The 26640-nt window shown below is 40.5% G+C and overlaps 1 protein-coding gene across 2 annotated transcripts in view; it reads right to left on the bottom strand.

The window, feature by feature from the left end:
* The window catches only part of LOC128686106 (active breakpoint cluster region-related protein-like), a 457973-nt gene that overhangs the window by 59797 nt on the left and 371536 nt on the right, over window positions 1–26640 (bottom strand). For both annotated transcript variants that reach the window (XM_070083285.1, XM_070083286.1), the window contains exons 3-6: window positions 21657–21883; window positions 21130–21315; window positions 17007–17213; window positions 15760–15879 (exon numbers count right to left, since the gene is read on the bottom strand). In XM_070083285.1, the coding sequence (XP_069939386.1) occupies window positions 15760–15879; window positions 17007–17213; window positions 21130–21315; window positions 21657–21883 (740 nt within the window). The remainder of the gene's footprint in view (window positions 1–15759; window positions 15880–17006; window positions 17214–21129; window positions 21316–21656; window positions 21884–26640) is intronic.

Here is a 26640-nt window from a genome sequence, read left to right as displayed (position 1 = left end):
TCTCCAGCCACCTCACATGTGTTCAACTTGATTCGTATGAAGGACTTTCAAGATCTAACCAGGTGGCAAGATTATTAACAGTTAATCCGTAACTATCTTGAACCGGTGCGAGAAACCGATCCTTTTGTCATCCTTAAAGAATTAGTGTGTACGGCTCCGAGGCCAGAAGAGTCATTAGATGAGTTTGCCCTTCGCCTAAATAACCTAATGTCCTCATTCGTTAAAGCAGGTCAAAATTCCAAGTACCTTAAAGACAACGATAAACCAGCTCTTGAAGGGTTTGCTAAATTAGCAGCATTCGGAGTTATCAAACAACTAATGCCACCGACATCAATGTACGTGTACAATTCTAGTCCTCTAAATGCTACTATGGGAACGCTCGCAGCTCTCATCCATGTAAGTAATTTGTGTCCCGAGGGAACCTTCCCTTATCGTAAGTCTACGCCAACCACTTTGTCTACTCCTGTACTTCCTATAGTTTGTGCTACTACCAAAACTCCAAATCTAAATCACTCGCGATCATCATCCAAAGCTAGTGTTAAGAGTCATCATTCCCGTAGCACCCGTAGCATGTATAGTACCTATAGTCAAAGAACTTGCTACAATTGTGGTTTCCGTGGCCATATTGCAATTAATTGTCCTGATAGTCATCCTAAGAGGCGTCGTACTGATGATGAGTACCAGTCAGATCTTCCCTACTGTACTTATCATAGAATACATGGACATGACACATCTGAGTGCAATGCTCTCTACAACCTTCAGTGCTCTAGATCTTTCCGTGGGCGTCCCAACCGCAGAGCCAGGAGAGGAAACAGATGTCGTGGTTCTCAAACTAACCAGAACCAGGCTCATTCTTCCAATTCGGGGGAATCCAAGCACCCCAGTCTACTCATCCAGTCGTGACAGTAGGTGATAATGAGTACACCATCCCAGTTCAAAATTCCTATGAAGCCTTAGCCAGTCTTGAGAATGTCAACCTCGCTGTTGATGCTGCTTCACACATCTCTGACGTAGAGGAATTTGGGGATGAAGTAGAAAATGCCTTCTCCGATGAGAACCCACCCTTCTGTTTGCACATAACTCCAAACGAAACGATTGGTCCTTTAGTACAAGCTTCTATCCATAATGCGCCCGTTCATGTGTTCATGGACTCTGGTGCGCAAGTTAATATCATCAGGTCTAGCTTGTTTAAAGAGAAGCAATTACGACGTGTCCTCCTCATTGAACCAACTACTGTAACCTCCCTTAGTGGAGTAGCTGGTTCCCTTCTGCGTGTCCAAGGTCAGACTTTGCTCACCTTTACTATCCAAGGTAGAGACTTTACTGCTGCTTTTCTTGTTGTTGACCAGATTACTTTCCTTGGTGACCTTCTACTGGGATTTGCTTCCATGCGAGACTTACGCATTGTGCTCAGCCCTTACCGATGGCATGCCCAAATTGACGACCTGATCGTTCCATTTTGGGGTTGCCAGCTTGGATCAGAAATCTGCCATACTGCCGCAGAGTATGATGTACGGATTGAGTCCTTACAAGCCAATGCATTCTCCAGTAGCGTACCCAAGCGGTCAGGCATTGGTAACTCTGTCATCCCATCTGTGTTCCACCTACACCTTCAGACATGCAAGATAGTGTATTGCCTCAACTGTCCAAGGACACTCAGACTGCCTTGAGTGCACAGCCTATCCCTGCAATGACTGCTAGTTCAAGTAGTAGTTTCTCCACAGGGGATGCCTTGTCGGAAAACGATTACAGTACTTGAAACTAGTAATGCCATCTCTTGTTGATGTCACATGCCATCTGCAGAAAGACGTCTCTGTTGCGGCTAGTGCTCTCACTAGAGTGTCTGTTGTTGTTCCTAATGTTCCAGATGGTGATAACGTCCTAGTTGACAGTGATTCCTGCAAGGTCAAGGGTTTATTTGTTGAACCTTCCTTACATGTTGTAAGAGACAGTAAGATCCATTTATTCCTTGCTAACACTTCGGGTCACAGTGTTCGTCTCAGAGCAAACACCAATCTCGTTGACCTAGTTCACTATCCTTACCCTGTCCAAGTACAGGATGATGTGCCACCTGACCAGTGGGCCGGTGCTATTTCAACAGGGGAGACCTCATCCACTCCACTGGATCAATCCATTCCACCAGTTGAGGAGAAAGACTTAGCTCCCACTGACTTCCCAGACGAAGTTAAGTGCTTGTTGATGCTGTTGAACAAACGTCGTAATGCCATTGCCTTACCAGGTGAGAAGATGGGTATAACGAACTTATTGTCCCATCGTATTCCACTTGAACCTGGTACTAGACCTATCTATATACCTGCGTACAGAATGCCTCGTTCCCAAGTTGCTGTCGCAGAAGAACTGATCAATCAAATGCTCGATGATGGAGTTATTGCACCTAGTAATTCACCCTGGAATGCGCCCTTGATCCTAGTGCCTAAGAAGGACGGTACTTGGCGCCCGGTGATTGACTTTAGGAAGTTAAATGCGAAAACTATTCCAGATCGCTTCCCACTTCCTGTACTAGGTGATCTTTTACGCAACATTGGAGATAACAAAGTCTTCTCGACCCTGGACTTGTTACAAGGGTTTTGGCAAGTCCCTCTTCACGAGGACAGCCAAGAGTTAACTGCATTCTCTACTCCCACAGGTCATTATCACTTCCTTCGAATGGCTTTTGGATTACAATCCTCTCCTATCACATTCTCGAGACTCATGACCAATATCTTTAGAGGTCTTATAGGTAAAGCACTTATGGTGTACTTAGATGACGTAATCGTCATGTCCGAAGATGTGGATACATACCTGAAAAGACTTGATATAGTACTTAGTAAGCTTGAAGAAGCCAATTTAAAGATCAAACTGTCCAAATGTCAATTTTTTCAGATCAGAAATTAAGTTTCTTGGTCACATAGTCACTCCTAGAGGGGTTACGACTGATCAAAGTAAAGTAACGGCAGTACAGTGGACCCCCGGTTAACGATATTTTTTCACTCCATAAGTATGTTCAGGTGCCAGTACTGACCGAATCTGTTCCCATAAGAAATATTGTGAAGTAGATTAGTCCATTTCAGACCCCCAAACATACACGTACAAATGCACTTACATAAATATACTTACATAATTGGTCGCATTCGGAGGTAATCGTTATGCGGGGGTCCACTGTACTAAATTTTCCAGCCCCCAAAACTGCTGATGCTGTAAGATCCTTTGTGGGTCTAGCAGGTTTCTACAGATCTTTCATTGCTAATTTTTCTTCAATAGCAGCTCCTCTAACTGAATTGCTTAAGAAAGATGCTCCTTTCGTCTGGACCTTCCGTCAAGAAAGAGCATTCCAGACACTAAAAGAAAAGCTAACGTCCACTCCCATTTTGAAATTCCAGATTTTTCTAAGCCCTCCTATTTGACAACTGATGCTAGTTCCATTGGCATAGGTGCCGTATTAGCTCAGAAGACTGATGGCAAGTACAAAGCAGTTGCATTTGCTAGCCGAGTCCTTACGAAGGCTGAACATAATTATACAGTAACGGAGCAAGAAGCTTTAGCAATAGTATGGTCTTTAAAGCACTTCCGAGACATTATTTACCAGTACCCTGTTCATGTCTTGACAGACCATGCACCACTGATACCCTTATTCCAGAATAAACAACCTACTGGAAGGTTAGCCAGGTGGACCTTGACTATCCAAGAGTTCAATCCCACTTTTGAACATTTACCTGGCAAGTCAAATGTAGTCGCAGATGCTTTATTGCGACACGTTAGTGTAGTTACTGCAGATCCTCCATTTACTGCAGAGGATGTAAAGAATGCCCAAAGAACAGATCCCATGTGGTCTGGTGTGATTCGATTCCTGCTCAAGGAAGATCTTATTCTGACTGTGAAGCCACCAGCACCCATCAGTGACTTTGTAATGAGCCAAGAATTACTGTATCGAACAGCCGAATTGGGTACTCCAAGCAGAAGAGTGTACCAGTTAGTAATTCCAGTCAGTAGTGAACATAGCTCTACAGCTAGTTCATGATGCACCAGGTGTTGCACACCCTAGTATTGATCGTTCTGTGAAACAAGCCAGAATGAAGTACTTTTGGCCACGTATGGCAACTGACATTTCAGAGTATGTTAAGAAATGTAGTGTTTGTATGAAACATAAAGGAAATGTCAATGGTCCTAATCCAATCCAGGTGTACCCAACCACTAGTGAACCGTGGGAAAGAGTCGCCCTTGATTTGTTAACCAATTTTAAATGTTCCCTCCAAGGCAACAAACATCTGTGTGTTATGGTAGACCATTTCACCAGATATTGTGAGTTAGTTCCTATTGCAGATAAGACTGCAGAGACAGTAGCTAAAGCGTTTAAAGAACGCATTATCTGCAGGCATACCACCCCTAAGTCCTTAGTAACAGATAATGGAGATGAATTCTGTAATGAGATTCTTGAAAATTTGTGTACTTTGTACAAGATCTCTAAATCCACCATTGTTCCTCATCATCCTGCCAGCAATGGGTTAGCTGAACGAACCAATAAAAAAGTACTTGATGTCTTGAGAGCCACTATCAACCCCAACAGTGAAACTTGGGATGAAGTTATACCAGATGTTCAATGTGGCATAAATTCTGCTTACAATGCTTCCATAGGTGATACTCCACATTATGCATTGTATGGTGTAGACAAGCATTTACGCTATGAGTTGTTATATTCCACTTCGAAACCCAATTACAACCCTGATGATTTCATAGTAACTCGTACCAGCATAGCTCAGAGTGTTTTTAGAAAAATCCGTGAAACACTTCATAAATCAACAGCAGAATTTACTAGAGTAACTAACAGCCGTGCTAAGCCATCAAAAGCTAAAGTAGGTTCGAGAGTAATGCTGACAAATTTCAACAAAACATCCGAAATGCCTAAGCTCGATCAAAAGTTTGTTGGCCCTTATTGAGTTGTAGAACATATCTCTGGCAATAAGTATAAGGTTAGAGAAATTAGTACTGGTAAGTACAAAGAATCGCATTTAGATCATATGAAGTTGTATGCGATGTTGATGATATTGCTACCCAGACTAATGTGACAGATGCTGAAAATCCTCTTGACTGAACCCCTACGACACTGGCTCTCTCACTCTTCTGTGTTAGTATGATTTTGTAAATGGTCCAAGTTAGACCAAAACATTGTTGCAAGCTTCTCTCTCCTATGTGCAGGTTATTTATGTAATAATAATCTGTACCAACCAGGCTGGGGGTTAAGATATGGTAATACCCAAGAAAAAATCATAGTTAAATAACGTGCTGTATTATAATATACAGTGGACCCCCGCATACCGTTGGCATCACATAACGTTAAATCCGCACACCGATACATTTTATCGCTAATATTTTGCCTCGCATACCGCTAAAAAACCGGCTCAACGCTATTCGTCCGAGACGCGTCTAATGTGCGGCCTGAGCCAGCCTCACATGTTCCGCCAGTGGCATTGTTTACAAGCCAGCCTCCGCGGTAACATCCAAGCATACAATCTGAACATTTCGTATTATTACAGCGTTTTTGGCGATTTTATCTGCAAAATAAGTGACCATGGGTCCCAAGAAAGCTTCTAGTGCCAACCCTGTGGTAAAAAGGGTGAGAAATATTATGAAAATACTGTGGTACCATGGTAAACTGCTGATGATGCTGCTGCTGTAGCACTGTCAGCTGCTGCTGCTGCTGTAGCACCCTCAGCTGCTGCTGCTGTACCACTGTCAGCTGCTGCTGCTGCTGTAGTACCATCTGCTGCTGCTGCTGCTGCTGTAGCACCGTCTGCTGCTGCTGTAGCACTGTCAGCTGCTGCTGCTGCTGTACCACCATCAGCTGCTGCTGCTGTAGCACCGTCTGCTGCTGCTGTAGCACTGTCAGCTGCTGCTGTAGCACTGTCAGCTGCTGCTGCTGCTGTAGCACTGTCAGCTGCTGCTGCTGCTGCTGCTGCTGTAGCACTGTCAGCTGCTGCTGCTGCTGCTGCTGCTGCTGTAGCACCATTGTTGGTGTGGCCTATTGAGAATGCCAAGAAACAATTAACCCCAGAGGGTTAGCCACCGAGGATAACCCAAAAAAGTCAGTGTCATCGAAGACTGTCTAACTTATTTCCATTGAGGTCCTTAATCTTGTCTCCCAGGATGCAACCCACACCAGTTGACTAACACCCAGGTGAACAGGGAAAAATGCCTGGAACTAGTGCTCATATTGGTGAATTTAAAGCCAGCAAAGGTTGGTTTGAGAGATTTAAGAATCGTAGTGGCATACGCAGTGTGATAAGGCCTGTTCTGGAAGAAAATGCCAAACAGGACCTACAGTACTCAGGAGGAAAAGGCACTCCCAGGACACAGTGTCTCATCAGTCATTGCTGCATCTTCAATAAAGGTAAGTGTCATTTATTCTTCATTTAGTAGAGTAGTACATGCACAATATATATTGTGCATGTACTACTCTACTATTGTGCATGTATCCTTCTCTTTGTGTGTAGGAAAATGTATATTTCATGTGGTAAAATTTTTTTTTCATACTTTTGGGTGTCTTGCACGGATTAATTTGATTTCCATTATTTCTTATGGGGAAAATTCATTCGCATAACGATAATTTCGCATAACAATGAGCTCTCAGGAACGGATTAATATCGTTATGCGGGGGTCCACTGTATTAACTTACAAAGAATTAATATATAAAATATCTCGCAAAATAATATATAATCAGTGAAAAAGTACCTACTCCTAAAATACTTAATCTTAATCCCTAATCAATACAGTCCCCTCTTATTAAATATATACATAACCTGATTACATATATTAATAACATTTACCCTCTTAAGAAGACACCAAGATAACCAATGAGGGTGGGACTAGTCAATGAGTGATGGAACCTAGGTACACTAATAGGCTGTTAGAGTGTAACCATCCAGGAAGGAATGACCATCCTCCATCCTGTTAAATGTTAGGCACTCTAGCAACACTGCCAGTCTTTTCTTTATCTCTAAGGACATGTAAGTTGGCAGGTAAATCTTACAAACTTCCATAAAATTTACATTCAGGATACATATATTTTTACTTTTTGGTGTGTTTTATAATACTACAGTTCTTATTTCTCTAATATTTTCATTCCTATTTAGGGAGGCCTGGTCTCAGACTGAACCATGAGGCATCGATCCAAGGAAATACAGTGGACCCCCGCATGACGATCACCTCCGAATGGGACCAATTATGTAAGCGTATTTATGTAAGTGCGTTTGTAAGTGTATGTTTGGGGATCTGAAATGGACTAATCTACTTCACAATATTCCTTATGGGAACAAATTCGGTCAGTACTGGCACCTGAACATACTTCTGGAGTGAAAAAATATCGTTAACCGGGGGTCCACTGTATTAACATATACGTAAATAGTTACTATATGTATATAAGAAAAGTGACCCTGGTATAATACTATACAACTTCTTAATTTTGAGGTTCATAATCTAATAAATGGTGAAGATTCTGATAATACTTATTATAAAAGTAAAACAGTAGCTTCAACAGCGGTAATTATAGAATTGTTATATGTAAATTATGAAGTTAAATTTTTTATAGTAGTAGGTTGGTAGACAGCAACCACCCAGGGAGGTACTACCGTCCTGCCAAGTGAGTGTAAATGAAAGCCTGTAATTGTTTTACATGATAGTAGGATTGCTGGTGTCTTTTGTCTGTCTCATAAATATGCAAGATTACAGGTATGTCTTGCTACTTCTACTTACACTTAGGTCACACTACACATACATGTACACATTTATTTATACACACTCATCTGAGTTTTCCTTGATTTTATCTTAATAGTTCTTGGTCTTATTACTTTTCCTTTTATATCCATGGGGAAGTGGAATAAGAATCTTTCCTCCGTAAGCCATGCGAGTTGTAAAAGTCAACTAAAATGCCGAGAACAATGGGCTAGTAACCCCTTTTCCTGTAAAGATTACTAAAAAGAATAAGAAGAAGAAAATTGTCAAAGTGGGAAGTCTGAATGTGCGTGGATGTTGTGCAAATGATAAGAAAGAGATGATTGTGGATGTTGTGAATGAGAAATAGCTGGATGTCCTGGCTTTAAGTGAAACAAAGCTGAAGGGGGTGGGAGAGTTTCAATGGAGAGGAATAAATGGGATTAGGTCAGGGGTTTCAAATAGAGTTAGAGCTAAAGAAGGAGTAGCAATAATTTTTTTTTTTTATTATTATCACACTGGCCGATTCCCACCAAGGCAGGGTGGCCCGAAAAAGAAAAACTTTCACCATCATTCACTCCATCACTGTCTTGCCAGAAGGGTGCTTTACACTACAGTTTTTAAACTGCAACATTAACACCCCTCCTTCAGAGTGCAGGCACTGTACTTCCCATCTCCAGGACTCAAGTCCGGCCTGCCGGTTTCCCTGAATCCCTTCATAAATGTTACTTTGCTCACACTCCAACAGCACGTCAAGTATTAAAAACCATTTGTCTCCATTCACTCCTATCAAACACGCTCACGCATGCCTGCTGGAAGTCCAAGCCCCTCGCACACAAAACCTCCTTTACCCCCTCCCTCCAACCCTTCCTAGGCCGACCCCTACCCCGCCTTCCTTCCACTACAGACTGATACACTCTTGAAGTTATTCTGTTTCGCTCCATTCTCTCTACATGTCCGAACCACCTCAACAACCCTTCCTCAGCCCTCTGGACAACAGTTTTGGTAATCCCGCACCTCCTCCTAACTTCCAAACTACGAATTCTCTGCATTATATTCACACCACACATTGCCCTCAGACATGACATCTCCACTGCCTCCAGCCTTCTCCTCGCTGCAACATTCATCACCCATGCTTCACACCCATATAAGAGCGTTGGTAAAACTATACTCTCATACATTCCCCTCTTTGCCTCCAAGGACAAAGTTCTCTGTCTCCACAGACTCCTAAGTGCACCACTCACTCTTTTTCCCTCATCAATTCTATGATTCACCTCATCTTTCATAGACCCATCCGCTGACACGTCCACTCCCAAATATCTGAATACGTTCACCTCCTCCATACTCTCTCCCTCCAATCTGATATTCAATCTTTCATCACCTAATCTTTTTGTTATCCTCATAACCTTACTCTTTCCTGTATTCACCTTTAATTTTCTTCTTTTGCACACCCTACCAAATTCATCCACCAATCTCTGCAGCTTCTCTTCAGAATCTCCCAAGAGCACAGTGTCATCAGCAAAGAGCAGCTGTGACAACTCCCACCCTGTGTGTGATTCTTTATCTTTTAACTCCACGCCTCTTGCCAAGACCCTCGCATTTACTTCTCTTACAACCCCATCTATAAATATATTAAACAACCACGGTGACATCACACATCCTTGTCTAAGGCCTACTTTAACTGGGAAAAAATTTCCCTCTTTTCTACATACTCTAACTTGAGCCTCACTATCCTTGTAAAAACTCTTCACTGCTTTCAGTAACCTACCTCCTACACCATACACTTGCAACATCTGCCACATTGCCCCCCTATCCACCCTGTCATACGCCTTTTCCAAATCCATAAATGCCACAAAGACCTCTTTAGCCTTATCTAAATACTGTTCACTTATATGTTTCACTGTAAACACCTGGTCCACACACCCCCTACCTTTCCTAAAGCCTCCTTGTTCATCTGCTATCCTATTCTCCGTCTTACTCTTAATTCTTTCAATTATAACTCTACCATACACTTTACCAGGTACACTCAACAGACTTATCCCCCTATAATTTTTGCACTCTCTTTTATCCCCTTTGCCTTTATACAAAGGAACTATGCATGCTCTCTGCCAATCCCTAGGTACCTTACCCTCTTCCATACATTTATTAAATAATTGCACCAACCACTCCAAAACTATATCCCCACCTGCTTTTAACATTTCTATCTTTATCCCATCAATCCCGGCTGCCTTACCCCCTTTCATTTTACCTACTGCCTCACGAACTTCCCCCACACTCACAAATGGCTCTTCCTCACTCCTACAAGATGTTATTCCTCCTTGCCCTATACACGAAATCACAGCTTCCCTATCTTCATCAACATTTAACAATTCCTCAAAATATTCCCTCCATCTTCCCAATACCTCTAACTCTCCATTTAATAACTCTCCTCTCCTATTTTTAACTGACAAATCCATTTGTTCTCTAGGCTTCCTTAACTTGTTAATCTCATTCCAAAACTTTTTCTTATTTTCAACAAAATTTGTTGATAACAGCTCACCCACTCTCTCATTTGCTCTCTTTTTACATTGCTTCACCACTCTCTTAACCTCTCTCTTTTTCTCCATATACTCTTCCCTCCTTGCATCACTTCTACTTTGTAAAAACTTCTCATATGCTAACTTTTTCTCCCTTACTACTCTCTTTACATCATCATTCCACCAATCGCTCCTCTTCCCTCCTGCACCCACTTTCCTGTAACCACAAACTTCTGCTGAACACTCTAACACTACATTTTTAAACCTACCCCATTCCTCTTCGACCCCATTGCCTATGCTCTCATTAGCCCATCTATCCTCCAATAGCTGTTTATATCTTACCCTAACTGCCTCCTCTTTTAGTTTATAAACCTTCACCTCTCTCTTCCCTGATGCTTCTATTCTCCTTGTATCCCATCTACCTTTTACTCTCAGTGTAGCTACAACTAGAAAGTGATCTGATATATCTGTGGCCCCTCGATAAACATGTACATCCTGAAGTCTACTCAACAGTCTTTTATCTACCAATACATAATCCAACAAACTACTGTCATTTCGCCCTACATCATATCGTGTATACTTATTTATCCTCTTTTTCTTAAAATATGTATTACCTATAACTAAACCCCTTTCTATACAAAGTTCAATCAAAGGGCTCCCATTATCATTTACACCTGGCACCCCAAACTTACCTACCACACCCTCTCTAAAAGTTTCTCCTACTTTAGCATTCAGGTCCCCTACCACAATTACTCTCTCACTTGGTTCAAAGGCTCCTATACATTCACTTAACATCTCCCAAAATCTCTCTCTCTCCTCTGCATTCCTCTCTTCTCCAGGTGCATACACGCTTATTATGACCCACTTCTCGCATCCAACCTTTACTTTAATCCACATAATTCTCGAATTTACACATTCATATTCTCTTTTCTCCTTCCATAACTGATCATTTAACATTACTGCTACCCCTTCCTTTGCTCTAACTCTCTCAGATACTCCAGATTTAATCCCATTTATTTCCCCCCACTGAAACTCTCCTACCCCCTTCAGCTTTGTTTCGCTTAGAGCCAGGACATCCAACTTCTTTTCATTCATAACATCAGCAATCATCTGTTTCTTGTCATCCGCACTACATCCACGCACATTTAAACAACCCAGTTTTATAAAGTTTTTCTTCTTCTCTTTTTTAGTAAATGTATACAGGAGAAGGGGTTACTAGCCCATTGCTCCCGGCATTTTAGTCGCCTCATACGACACGCATGGCTTACGGAGGAAAGATTCTTTTCCACTTCCCCATGGACAATAGAAGAAATAAAAAAGAACAAGAGCTATTTAGAATAAGGAGAAAAACCTAGATGTATGTATATATATATATGCATGTGCGTGTCTGTGAAGTGTGACCAAAGTGTAAGTAGGAGTAGCAAGATATCCCTGTTATCTAGCGTGTTTATGAGACAGAATATAGATAGGAGAATATAGATTTGCTCTAGGGAGCTGACTGGCGAGGCAGGTTGCTACTGGTATCTGCCTACTTATTGATTCCTCGGGTCATCATCCTCTGCAGCCTGGTCTCACAGCAGACCTCATGGTTGTTGGACTGATCAATCAGGCTACTGCTGCCAGCTAGCACACAGTTCAGCTAGTCAGGAACAAACTTGAGGTACTCATCGAACTCCCGTCATGTGTGTCAAAAGTTTCCCCACCAGGAAGCGTATGAGAAACTTGTTATCCTTGCTGGTGATAGTATAAATCAGGGTTGAATGTAGTTGGTGCTGATGGTGATGGTGGTATACATCTGAAGGACTTAATCAGATGATGGACTCATTCAGTTGATGGGCATCCACTGGCTTACCCTGGCTAGGTTTTAAACCCTTTTCAAAAACAATCGTGACAAAATGTTGAAGGATAAGCTATGGCAGGAAAAGAGGGACTATAAATGTATTAATTCAAGGATTATGTGGAGTAAAATAAAGATTGGATGTGAAAAGTGGGTTATAATAAGCGTGTATGCACCTGGAGAAGAGAGAAGTGTAGAGGAGAGAGAGAGATTTTGGGAAATGTTGAGTAAATGAGTGGGGAGTTTTGAATCAAGTGTGAGAGTAATCGTGGTTGGGGATTTCAATGCTAAAGTGGGCAAAAATGTTATAGAGGGAGTAGTAGGTAAATTTGGGGTGCCAGGGGTAAATGTAAATGGGGAGCCTTTAATTGAGATATGTGTAGAAAGAGATTTGGTAATAAGTAATACATATTTTATGAAAAAAAGAGGATAAATAAATATACAAGGTATGATGTAGCATGTAATGAAAGTAGTTTATTAGATTATGTATTGGTGGATAAAAGGTTGATGAGTAGGCTCCAGGATGTACATGTTTATAGAGGGGCAACTGATATATCGGATCATTATTTAGTTGTAGCTACAGTTAGAGTAAGAGGTAGAGGGGAAAAGAGGAAGGTGGCAACAACAAGTAAGAGGGAGGTGAAAGTGTATAAACTAAGGGAGGAGGAAGTTCGGGTGAGATATAAGCGACTATTGGCAGAAAGGTGGGCTAGTGCAAAGATGAGTAGTGGGGGGGATTGAAGAGGGTTGGAATAGTTTTAAAAATGCAGTATTAGAATGTGGGGCAGAAGTTTGTGGTTATAGGAGGGTGGGGGCAGGAAGAATAAGGAGTGATTGGTGGAATGATGAAGTAAAGGGTGTGATAAAAGAGAAAAAGGTAGCTTATGAGAGGTTTTTACAAAGCAGAAGTGTTATAAGAAGAGCAGAGTATATGGAGAGTAAAAGAAAGGTAAAGAGAGTGGTGAGAGAGTGCAAAAGGAGAGCAGATGATAGAGTGGGAGAGGCACTGTCAAGAAATTTTAATGAAAATAAGAAAAAATTTTGGAGTGAGTTAAACAAGTTAAGAAAGCCTAGGGAAAGTATGGATTTGTCAGTTAAAAACAGAGTAGGGGAGTTAGTAGATGGGGAGATGGAGGTATTAGGTAGATGGCGAGAATATTTTGAGGAACTTTTAAATGTTAAGGAAGAAAGAGAGGCAGTAATTTCATGCACTGGTCAGGGAGGTATACCATCTTTTAGGAGTGAAGAAGAGCAGAATGTAAGTGTGGGGGAGGTACGTGAGGCATTACGTAGAATGAAAGGGGGTAAAGCAGCTGGAACTGATGGGATCATGACAGAAATGTTAAAAGCAGGGGGGGATATAGTGTTGGAGTGGTTGGTACTTTTGTTTAATAAATGTATGAAAGAGGGGAAGGTACCTAGGGATTGGCGGAGAGCATGTATAGTCCCTTTATATAAAGGGAAAGGGGACAAAAGAGACTGTAAAAATTATAGAGGAATAAGTTTACTGAGTATACCAGGAAAAGTGTACGGTAGGGTTATAATTGAAAGAATTAGAGGTAAGACAGAATGTAGGATTGCGGATGAGCAAGGAGGTTTCAGAGTGGGTAGGGGATGTGTAGATCAAGTGTTTACATTGAAGCATATATGTGAACAGTATTTAGATAAAGGTAGGGAAGTTTTTATTGCATTTATGGATTTAGAAAAGGCATATGATAGAGTGGATAGAGGGGCAATGTGGCAGATGTTGCAAGTATATGGAATAGGTGGTAAGTTATTAAATGCTGTAAAGAGTTTTTATGAGGATAGTGAGGCTCAGGTTAGGGTGTGTAGAAGAGAGGGAGACTACTTCCTGGTAAAAGTAGGTCTTAGACAGGGATGTGTAATGTCACCATGGTTGTTTAATATATTTATAGATGGGGTTGTAAAGGAAGTAAATGCTAGGGTGTTCAGGAGAGGGGTGGGATTAAATTTTGGGTAATCAAATTCAAAATGTGAATTGACACAGTTACTTTTTGCTGATGATACTGTGCTTATGGGAGATTCTAAAGAAAAATTGCAAAGGTTAGTGGATGAGTTTGGGAATGTGTGTAAAGGTAGAAAGTTGAAAGTGAACATAGAAAAGAGTAAGGTGATGAGGGTATCAAATGATTTAGATAAAGAAAAATTGGATATCAAATTGGGGAGGAGTATGGAAGAAGTGAAGGATTTCAGATACTTGGGAGTTGACGTGTCGGCAGATGGATTTATGAAGGATGAGGTTAATCATAGAATTGATGAGGGAAAAAAGGTGAGTGGTGCGTTGAGGTATATGTGGAGTCAAAAAACGTTATCTATGGAGGCAAAGAAGGGAATGTATGAAAGTATAGTAGTACCAACACTCTTATATGAGTGTGAAGCTTGGGTGGTAAATGCAGCAGCGAGGAGACGGTTGGAGGCAGTGGAGATGTCCTGTTTAAGGGCAATGTGTGGTGTAAATATTATGCAGAAAATTTGGAGTGTGGAAATTAGGAAAAGGTGTGGAGTTAATAAAAGTATTAGTCAGAGGGCAGAAGAGGGGTTGTTGAGGTGGTTTGGTCATTTAGAGAGAATGGATCAAAGTAGAATGACATGGAAAGCATATAAATCTATAGGGGAAGGAAGGCGGGGTAGGGGTCGTCCTCGAAAGGGTTGGAGAGAGGGGGTAAAGGAGGTTTTGTGGGCAAGGGGCTTGGACTTCCAGCAAGCGTGCGTGAGTGTGTTAGATAGGAGTGAATGGAGACGAATGGTACTTGGGACTTGACGATCTGTTGGAGTGTGAGCAGGGTAATATTTAGTGAAGGGATTCAGGGAAACCGGATATTTTCATATAGTCGGACTTGAGTCCTGGAAATGGTAAGTACAGTGCCTGCACTTTAAAGGAGGGGTTTGGGATATTGGCAGTTTGGAGGGATATGTTGTGTATCTTTATATGTGTATGCTTCTAAACTGTTGTATTCTGAGCGCCTCTGCAAAAACAGTGATAATGTGTGAGTGTGGTGAAAGTGTTGAATGATGATGAAAGTATTTTCTTTTTGGGGATTTTCTTTCTTTTTTGGGTCACCCTGCCTCAGTGGGAGACGGCCGACTTGTTGAAAAAAAAAAAAAATTTAATACATCAGCTGTTTTCCACTGAGGCAGGGTGACCCAAAAAGAAAGAAAAAACTTTCATCATTCAACACTTTCACCATCACTTATACATAATCACTGCCTTTGAAGAGGCACTCAGAACAGTTTAGATGTCCTTCCAAACTGCCAATATCCCAAACCCCCCTTTAAAGTGCAGGCATTGAAGTTAAATTATATTTTCTCTTTCAAATAAGATAAAATACCTTCCACTGGAACTCCAAGAGGTGAGTACACACATGCATAACCAGGAGCAGGCAAGCAGACATACTACTGTCTGGTAGTTTACTACATATACAACAGCAAATATACTGTCCATAATACAAAACTTAGCTTAAATTATTTTTCATAAAAAGTAATAATTTAACAGTTAATTATTTTATTTGAAGATAATTATTTAAAATATCTATAAGATGGGTCACCCTATCTTGGTAAAAAACAGAAATAAGATGCTAGCTAACCCTGGGATAGTGCTATACTGTAGGCCTGAAAAAAACTGACCATGCAATATACTGACACGAACAAAAAAAGTTGTAGTGTATGAAGGGAGATACTTGCAGGAAACATGGCTTCGGTGTGTATCATGGAGAGATGGGTGAGGAAGTTCTGGGTGAGTCTGAGGGCCTCCCGCAGTGTCTCATGATCAGGGTGATACTCAGGCGTATACTTGAGCAGGTCCTGCAAGTGTACCACCACGTAAGGAAAGAATAGCAAGTTATGACACCATGGCAGCAACAGTTCATGTATAGTATACCAAGAAACTGGATATGTAAACTACTGTACTTGAGATTCTGGTCCACTTACAAGTTGATAATACTCCAAACTGGGTTTGCTATGAACCAGGGGAGTCTTAGCCACAATACAAGTTACTGTAAGCCTGGTGAATCTTAGCCACATTACAAGTTACTGTAAACTTGGTGAGTCTTGGCCACAATACAAGTTATTATAAACCTGGTAAGTCTTAGCCACAATACAAGTTATTGTAAACCTGGTAAGTCTTAGCCACATTACAAGTTACTGTAAACTTGGTGAGTCTTGGCCACAATACAAGTTATTGTAAACCTGGTAAGTCTTAGCCACATTACAAGTTACTGTAAACCTGGTGAGTCTTGGCCACAATACAAGTTATTGTAAACCTGGTAAGTCTTAGCCACATTACAAGTTACTGTAAACCTGGTGAGTCTTGGCCACAATACAAGTTATTGTAAACCTTTTAAGTCTTAGCTACATTATAAATTATTGAGAACCAGCTGAGTAATAAATTTTATGTTTACATGTAGACAAATGTTAATTACAAAACTGATGCAGTAATTCTAAATCAGTATGGAAAGAACAACAATTGAGAAGAGCTATTACAAGTTTTTTAACAAATTCACAAAATGTACAATTTTCAGTCTTGCAACGAATCCTTGTTTTACAAGTTACACTGGTTTAGCTTTGTTTTTACACTTCATGGACCATTGACTGGTAGCACATCTGTCACATAAAGTGAGGGACAGTTGTTTTAGAATTCTTCATAAAACCACGAAGATAATAAGGAAGTACTGTATAATGTATGATAAAGTGCATGCAGTACCCAGACTATGAGAAATTTAAATATTGAAGTGTTAAAGTTCACAACTAACTCACAAATAGGAGATGAAACTAAACAGTTTCAGTTCATCCTGGATAGTCAGTAAATCCAGGACAGACTGAAACTGCTTCTAATTTTACCTCCAGTTTGTGGGTTAACTGTGAATTGTTGCAGCCACGATACTGTATTGTTACTTTTATTCTTCATTGTGGGAGAGGGAGTTGAGACTTACATGGAGGACTAGAGCATTCTTCTGCACCCTGGCAACAGGTCTGTGCAGGAGGTCCTCCAGGGACTGAGCTTGTCCCTGGAGGGAGCGCAGCTTGATGGAGCGAGTAATATCAGCAAACTGTGCACTCTGTGAGCTACACCGCCGCACAGTCTCCACTGCACGAGGGTAGTTTTGTAGGAATGATGCATATACATCCAGCTTACTTGCCTGAATACACCAAAATAAAGGCATATAAGTATGCAATAAAATTAAGAAGATGTTTGCTGCATTTATGAATTTAAAGAAAGCATATGATAGGGTGAACAGAGAAGCAATGTGGGAGGTTTTGCAAATATGTATGTAGAATATCAATAGGCAGTACAGTAGGTTATTAAAAACTGTAAAAGGTTTTATGAGGAAAGTAAAGATCAGTGTAGGGTTTATTAGAGAAAAAGAAACTATTTTATAGTAAAAGTAGGCCTTAGACTGGCATATGTGATTCATCATGGTTAATATATTTATTGAGGATGTAGTAAAAGAAGTGATTGATGGAGCGTTGAGAAAAGTGTCGGCTTAAAACATAACAAATCCAATATGAACTGAGAGCTGTCAGAGTTACTCTTTGTTGATGACACAGTGATTGTGGGAGATTCTGAAGAGAAATTGCAAATGTTGGTGAAGAAGTTTGGTGGTGTATACAAAAAAAAAAGATAAAAGTGAAAATAGAAAAGCAAAGTGATGAGGGTAAAGAAAAAAATCTAAGCAGTAAGAGACTGGATATCTGAGTGGAGGGAGTAGGGAAGTGAATGTATTTAGGTATGTAGGAATAGCATGTTGCAGCACATAAATCTATGAAAGATCAAGAGAATCACAGAATAGACAAGGGGAAAAAAAAAGTAGGTGGAACAGTGAGGGATCTGTGAAAAAGAAGTTTATCAATGGAGGCAAAAACATTCATGTAGGTGTAAGATTGGGTTTTTAAATGTTGCAGCATGTAGGAGGCCAGAGGCTGTGTTGATATGTTTGAGATCAATGTGTGGTTTTTCTTTTATGGAGAGAATAAGGAGTGCAGAAATTTAAAGATTGTGTGGTAGTAGAATAGGTATAATTCTGAGGGCAGAAAAAGAGCTGTTGAGATGGTCTATTTATTTACAAAGGAGGGAGTAGAATATGTTGACCAAAAAGTTATATACTCTCACAGACTGGTAAGATTTCTACTTGGAATTTATCTGTAATATAACTTTAAAATATTATTTATTGCCTACACTAATTAATTATTGTACATAAGTTATGGGTAGTGTTAATTTTTTTGTCAGGAGAAATAGGAATTTAAGCCATGTGATGACCCACTTAGTGAAGCCTCTGACCATTTGATGGAGGTCTTCTGCTGGCTTAACCCTTTCAGGGTTTTGGCCGTACTAGTACGGCTTACGCACCAGGGTTTTTGACGTACTAGTACGCCTAAATTCTAGTGCCCTCAAATCTAGTGAGAGAAAGCTGGTAGGCCTACATATGAAAGAATGGGGCTATGTGGTCAGTGTGCGTAGTATAAAAAAAATCCTGCAGCACAGTGCGTAATGAGAAAAAACACTTTGACAGTGTTTTTGGATTAAAACAGCGACTTTGCACTGTATTTTCGTATGGTATTTATTGTTGTATTCTAGTTTTCCTGGTCTTATTTCATAGAATGGAAGACATATTACAGAAATTGAGATGATTTTGACTGGTTTTTACAATGAAAAGTACCTTGAAATTGAGCTCAAAGTAGCAGAAATGTTCGATTTTTACCAAAGTTCAAAAGTAAACAAATCATGCTAAGCGTCCAATACATGTCAACTGGTGAGTCTAATATTCTTTCACAAGTGCACCGATATTATTTATACCATTTCTACACTAATGCAGTAGTCTGCATAACAGTAAATCTTCTATTTTTTGTGAGAATAAAAATTCAAAGTGGAAAGCAAAAGAATGTGACCCAATCAAACTTTGTTACTATTTAACTTCATTACCTAACAGAATACTCCATTCTACCGATTACACAGCAACACAGTAAATGACCATATGACCTGTCTTTGTAATACTCATTTGTACTAAATTGTTATCTGTTTTACAATAATTTTTGTACCACTGAATATATCATTGCTTAGTTAATCTTAAGTTAATTTTAAGCCTGCCCGTAATGCTATGCATACAAGTGGCTTTGGCATGCTGCACTTTACTGTATTCTTTTGTACTTCACTGTATCATGTTCAAATTAACCCTTTGAGGGTTTTCGTCGTACTAGTACGTCTTACGGGTAGGGGTTTTTGACGTACTAGTACTCATAAATTCTAGCGGCCTCAAATCTAGTGGGAGAAAGCTGGTAGGCCTTCATATGAAAGAATGGGTCTATGTGGTCAGTGTGCACAGTCTAAAAAAAATCCTGCAGCACACAGTGCATAATGAGAAAAAAAAAAACTTTGACCATTTTTTTTTAATAAATCAGCGACTTTGCAGTGTACATATTTTCGTATGGTATTTATTGTTGTATTCTAGTTTTCTTGGTCTCATTTTATAGAATGGAAGACATATTACAGAAATTGAGATGATTTTGACTGGTTTTAGAAAGAAAGGTGCCTTGAAATTGAGCTCAAAGTAGCAGAAATGTTCGATTTTTACCAAACTTCAAAAGTAAACAAATCGTGCCAAGCGTGCAATACACGTCAACTGGTGAGTCTAATATTCTTTCACAAGTGCACCAATAATATTTATACCATTTTTTACACTAATGCAGTAGTCTGCATAACAGTAAATCTTATATTTTTTGTGAAAATAAAAATTCAAAGTGGAAAGCAAAAGAATATAAGAGGGGCCTTGAGACATGACTAATGACTAGAGGAAATGTCATTTTAGTGCCAGGAATGTCTTTCTTGTTTATTCTGGACCCTATTCGGAAATTGGCATCTTTTGAAATTTGTGTGAAATTGGCAAAATTGCTAAATTCTGACCACTGTACTGGATAGTTGAATTTCATAAATGAGTGGTTTCTTGCACCCATTCGATAGAAAAAATGGAGTTCTAGCGAAATATTCATGTTTTTTGTCGACTAGTACAGTGAAATTGGCCGAAAATGGGGCTCAAAGTGGGCAAAATCGCCGATGCGTAAACATCGCCGAGACCGCTAACTTTGCGAGAGCATAATTCCGTAAGTTTTCTATCAAATTTCAAACTTTTGGTGTCTTTATGATCGGGAAAAGATTCTCTATCTTTTCATAAGAGAAAATAATTTTTTTTTTTTAAATTTGGCCGACCCTGAGAACGAGTTTCGGAGAGGGCCTGTCGACCCTCAAAGGGTTAATAAATAAATAAATAAATAAATAAATAAATAAATAAATGTAAGAGGGGCCTAAGGACGTGACTAATGAACAGAGGAAATGTTATTTTAGTGCCAGAACTCTTTCTTGTTTATTCTGGACCCTATTTTGAAATTGGCATCTTTTGAAATTTGTGTGAAATTGGCAAAATTGCTAAATTCTGACCACTGTATTGAATAGTTGAAATCGGTAAATGGGTGGTTTCTTGTACTCATTCGATAGAAAAAAAATGGAGTTCTAGAGAAATAGTTATGATTTTTGTTGACTAGTTTACTGGAATTGGCCGAAATTCCAGTTAGCGGTCTCGACGATGTTTACGCATCGGCAATATCGCCGATGCATAAACATCGTCGAGACCGCTAACTTCGCGAGAGCATAATTCCGTAAGTTTTCCATCAAATTTCATACTTTTGGTGTCATTATGATCGGGAAAAGATTCTCTATCTTTTCATAAACAAAATATTTTTTTTTTAATTTGGGCGACCCTGAGAACAAGTCTGGGAGAGGGCCTGGGGACCCTGAAAGAATTAAGAGGGCCTGGGGACCCTGAAAGAATTAAGAGGGCCTGGGGACCCTGAAAGAATTAAGAGGGCCTGGGGACTCTGAAAGAATTAAATATCACATTATAAAATGTGATGGTAGGTTATCCATACTCTTAAAAATTTAACGGATCGCCACAAAGCAGCATCCTAAAATGATAAATTACAGCTGACTTAATGGAACATTACTTGCCTATTACACTTTACAATGACCAAGAGAAAGCTAGAATATATTAAGAGGAATGTTCTTACTAATACTCTGAAGAGTTCGCCAATTGTATTGGTTCCGTCCCACTGAGTTGAGTGTTCCTTGAGGCCATCGAGAAAGTCACTGTGAGCTGCATGAAGTTCTGTGATGCGGTAAAACACAGTAGAGAAGTCATCGGGGGATATTACTGGCTGCGATGTGGTTAATGTTGCCTTCAGTGCTTTCATATACTGCAGAAAAATTAACTGATTAGTATGGACTGTGTGGTGAAACGTTTCCTCATTAAAGATACCCAAGTGTTGCAATTGTGTCTAATTTATTAACTGATTAGTACAAACTTAATTACAACAGTTACAATAACAATAGTATCCATAACTAACCAACTAACTGAGAATGAAAACTAGATGACGTTTTAGTCTGTTCTGGACCATTTCGAATTTGTGGGTTAATTCTGGATTGTTCTAGCCAAGGTGCCAGGACTTTTAATCTTCATTATAGGGACACCTGCCCTGTCTACCCCCTGTAATCACAAATAGGTGAGCACACTAAACAAGGAGGACTGACAACACACCTGCAGGACAACATCAAGACACTCCAGGTAGATGGTCTCAGACTCCACGATGGAGGAGATGATACAACGGTACATGGTAAGCCTTTCAGCCTCTGCTGCTGGGTCTGGAGTGGGTGGTGTGGCAGGCTCTGGTAGCTCTCCCGATGATGCCCATCTTGTTGCCGTGGGCGGTGTGGGTGGTGCTGATGGCATGTGACTTGTCGACTCAACACTGCTCCCATACACACCTGCAAGTGAACAAACAATATAGTTTCCTGCAGAGCACAAGTACAGAAGAGCAGTGCAGCAGGTCTGGCCCATGCTATGCAGGGTATTACAAACACAAGTGGCAGTCTAAAGGCCTATAGCACCTGGCTGTAACTAAGTCATCAAAATAAGGTAATCAGTAGGGCAGAGTAATAGCAAGGCAAACACAGCAGGGGTAGATTTCTTTACCCTTGTATTCCATCACCAATATTTACACTGCACAATACTAATGACTAGAGAAGTCAAAAGTGAAATGGTGCAGTAAAGAGCCACGCATAGCATGAGTGGTCATGACCAGTGCCTACAGTCTGCCACTCACTCAGGTGAACCAGAGTTACATCACCTTGGCTGAAGTAGCAGGCTTCCACGTGACTGGCAGGTTGAACTGGACAATAAGTGCTGCAGTGGGGTCCCAGAACTGCTACACTCTGAACTGTCAGTTCATTGGTCATGAGGGAATGCCAAATAGTTGTGTGATAAAGGTCGAATAAAATGTAACATATTTGGCACACTCCACACATGGCATATTCACAACCAATCATTCCCATGTCACTACATGGCACTTTGTACTACTCACAGCAATAGTACTGTCAAATCAGTACTTTCTTATGTCCTTATTTTATATCTAAATTAAATACATTATCTTTGATTTACCTTTGAAGAGTTTCGAGAGTTTCACTACTCTCGGAGCCTGGCCATAGGCCAGGCTTGACTGGTGCTTGCCTGGTCAACCAGGCTGTTGCTGCTGGAGGCCCACTGCCCCACATATCCATCACAGCCTGGTTGATCTGGCACCTGGTGAAGATACTTGTCCAGCTTCCTCTTGAAGGCTTCTACACTTGTTCCAGCCGTGCTTCTAATATTTTCTGGTAAGACGTTGAATAGTCTGGCACCCCGGATGTTGATACAGTGTTCCCTTATTGTCCCCACTGCACCCCTGCTCCTCACTGGGTTTATTTTACACTTCCTCCCATATCTCTCACTCCAGTAAGTTGTTATGGCAGTATGCAGATTTGGGACCAGGCCCTCTAGTACTTTCCACGTATATATTATCATGTATCTCTCTCTCCTCCGCTCCAATGAGTACATGTCCAAGACTTGAAGGCGTTTCCAGTAATTTAGGTGCTTTACTGGGTCAATGTGAGCCGTAAACAATCTCTGTATTTGTTCCAGCTCTGATATTTCTCATGCTTTGAATGAGCCATCAGCACTGAGCAATATTCTAAGTGAGGGAGCACTAGCGATTTGAAATGGACTGTAAACTCTCAGTGACATAGTTATTAAGAGGATGGATTGATATCCTGGATTATACCTGGAGAGGGTTTCGGGGTCAACGCCCTCGCGGCCCGGTCTGTGACCAGGCCTCATGGTGGATCAGGGCTTGGTCAACCAGGCTGTTATTGTTGGCTGCACAAAAACCAACATACGAACCACAGCCTAGTTGGTCAGGTATTGACTTCAGGTGCGTGTCCAAAGCCTTCTTGAAGACAGCCAGGGGTATATTGGTAATCCCCCTTATGTATGCTGGGAGGCAGCTGAACAGTCTTGGGCCCCTGACACTTATTGTGTTGTCTCTTATCGTGCTAGTGGCTTTTCATTGGGGGGATGTTGTATCGTCTGCCGAGTCTTTTGCTTTTATAGGGAGTGATTTTGGTGTGCAAGTTTGGTACTAATCCTTCTAGGATTTTCCAAGTGTAAATAATCATGTATCTCTCCTGCTTGCATTCTAGGGAGTACAGGTTGAGGAACTTCAAGCGTTCCCAGTAACTGAGGTGTTTTATCACAGTTATGTGTGCCGTGAAGGTTCTCGGTACATTTTCTAGGTCAGCAGTTTCACCTGCCTTGAAAGGTGTTGCTAGTGTGCATCAATATTCCAGCCTAGATAAAACAAGTGACTTGAAGTGTATCAGCCTCAATTCATAATAGGAATTCTTGTTAATGTCCCCTGCTGAAGAATTGGGACAGGGAATTTATGAAACCACCATAATAGGGCGGTGAGAATGGAAAATGAATGATGTAGCGTCATCGCACCTCACAAGGGAATACACCAATCCTTGTATTTAGACCTAGCTGGCCAGTGTAGGATTTAAGACAGGTCATCGCAAGACTAAGACCCGTGCCAGGACCCAGGTCCAGGCGAACATTATACTACATACATGTAGGATCTAGACAGTTAGGCAGGTGTTGTGGTGTTGTCCATCTACATTAATTAAATGGTAAGCGGTAAAATAAAGTTCTTTGTATTAATAGTTATATTTTTGTGCATTCAGCATATCTAATCTCATACAGTCTACTAATTCAATATTACCATAGTGGCTGGTTTTAATACTGTAATTATTAATTTAATGTTAGGTCTAGCTTTTTGTGAAAGAGGTGTAGAAGTGGGAAATCAAAGGAGTTGCAGTTCTGTGACCGACTGTGACTTAAGTGCCACTTACCTCACCCAAATTGCTTGCAGGTAATAATTCAGGTGATGTCCTGTAAACCTCCTGCAGGTGATTTGCTAATAATAATAATAATAATAATAATAATAATAATAATAATAAACTTTATAAAACTGGGATCCTTGAATGTGCGTGGATGTAATGCGGATGACAAGAAAGAGATGATTGCTGATGTTATGAATGAAAAGAAGTTGGATGTCTTGGCCCTAAGCGAAAGAAAGCTGAAGGGTGTAGGGGAGTTTCGGTGGGGAGAAATAAATGGGATTAAGTCAAGAGTATCTGAGAGAGTTAGAGCTAAGGAAGGGGTAGCAATAATGTTGAAGGATCAGTTATGGAAGGAGAAGAGGGAATATAAATGTGTAAATTCAAGGATTATGTGGATTAAAATAAGGGTTAGATGCACCTGGAAAAGAGAGGAGTGTAGAGGAGAGAGAGAGAGATTATGGGAGATGTTAATTGAATGTATACGAACCTTTGAACCAAGTGAGAGAGTAATTATGGTAAGGGACCTATATGCTAAAGTAGGAGAAACATTTAGAGAGGGTGTGATAGGTAAATTTGGGGTGCCAGGTATAAGTGATAATGGGAGCCCTTTGATTGAACTTTGTAAAGAAAGGGGTTTAATTATAGGTAACACATATTTTAAAAAAAAGAGGATAAATAAGTACATTTACAAGATATGATGTAGGGCGTAATGACAGTAGTTTGTTGACTATCCATTGGTAGATAAAAGACTGTTGAGTAGACTTCAGGATGTACATGTTTATAGAGGGGCCACGGATATATCAGATCACTTTTTAATTGTAGCTACAGTGAGAGTAAAAGGTAGATGAGATACAAGGAAAATAGAAGCATCAAGCAAGAGAGAGGTGAAGGTTTATAAACTAAAAGAGGAGGCAGTTAGGGTAAGATATAAACAACTACTGGAAGATAGATGGGCTAGTAAGAGTATAAGCAATGGAGTCGAAGATGTATGGGGTAGGTTTAAAAATGTAGTGTTAAGATTGTTCAGCAGAAGTTTGTGGTTACAGGAGGCCTGGTCACAGACCGGGCCGCGGGGGCGTTGACCCCCGAAACTCTCTCCAGGTAAACTCCAGGTAAACAGGAAAGTGGGTGCGGGAGGGAAGAAAAGCGATTGGTGGAATGATGATGTAAAGAGAGTAGTAAGGGAGAAAAAGTTAGTGTATGAGAGGTTTTTACAAAGTAGAAGTGATGCAAGGAGGGAAGAGTATATGGAGAGAAAAAGAGAAGTTAAGAGAGTGGTGAAGCAATGTAAAAAGAGAGCAAATGAGAGAGTGGGTGAGATGTTATCAACAAATTTTGTTGAAAATAAGAAAAAAATTTGGAGTGAGATTAACAAGTTTAGGAAGCCTTGAGAACAAATGGATTTGTCAGTTAAAAATAGGGGAGGAGAGTTATTAAATGGAGAGTTAGAGGTATCGGGAAGATGGAGGGAATACTTTGAGGAATTATTAAATGTTGAAGATAGGGAAGCTGTGATATCGTGTATAGGGCAAGGAGGGATAACGTCTTGTAGGGGTGAGGAAGAGCCAGTTGTGAGTGTGTGGGAAGTTTGTGAGGGAATAAGTCTGTTGAGTATACCTGGTAAAGTGTATGGTAGAGTTATTATTGAAAGAATTAAGAGTAAGACAGAGAGTAGGATAGCAGATGAACAAGGAGGCTTTAGGAAAGGTGTGTAGACCAAGTGTTTACAATGAAACATATAGGTGAACAGTATTTAGATAAGGCTAAAGAGGTTTTTGAGGCATTTATGGATTTGGAAAAGGCATATGACAGGGTGGATAGGGGTGCAATGTAGCAGATGTTGCAGGTGCATGGTATAGGAGGTAGGTTACTGAAAGCAGTGAAGAGTTTTTACGAGGATAGTGAGGCTCAGGTTAGAGTATGTAGGAAAGAGGGAGATTATTTCCCGGTAAAAGTAGGCCTTAAACAAGGATGTGTGATGTCACTGTGGTTGTTCAATATATTTATAGATGGGGTTGTAAGAGAAGTGAATGCGAGGGTCTTGGCAAGAGGTGTGGAGTTAAAAGATAAAGAATCCAACACAAAGTGGGAGTTGTCACAGTTGCTCTTTGCTGATGACACTGTGCTCTTGGAAGATTCTGAAGAGAAGTTGCAGAGGTTGGTGGATGAATTTGGTAGGGTATGTAAAAGAAAAAAATTAAAAGTGAATATAGAAAAGAGTAAGGTTATGAGGACAATAAAAAGATTAGGTGACGAAAGATTGGATATCAGACAGGAGGGAGAGAGTATGGAGGAGGTGAATGTATTCA

Source organism: Cherax quadricarinatus, chromosome 9 (assembly GCF_038502225.1).
Source record: "Cherax quadricarinatus isolate ZL_2023a chromosome 9, ASM3850222v1, whole genome shotgun sequence".
Classification (NCBI taxonomy): Eukaryota; Metazoa; Arthropoda; class Malacostraca; order Decapoda; family Parastacidae; genus Cherax; species Cherax quadricarinatus.
This window is presented reverse-complemented; position numbering and strand designations above follow the sequence as displayed.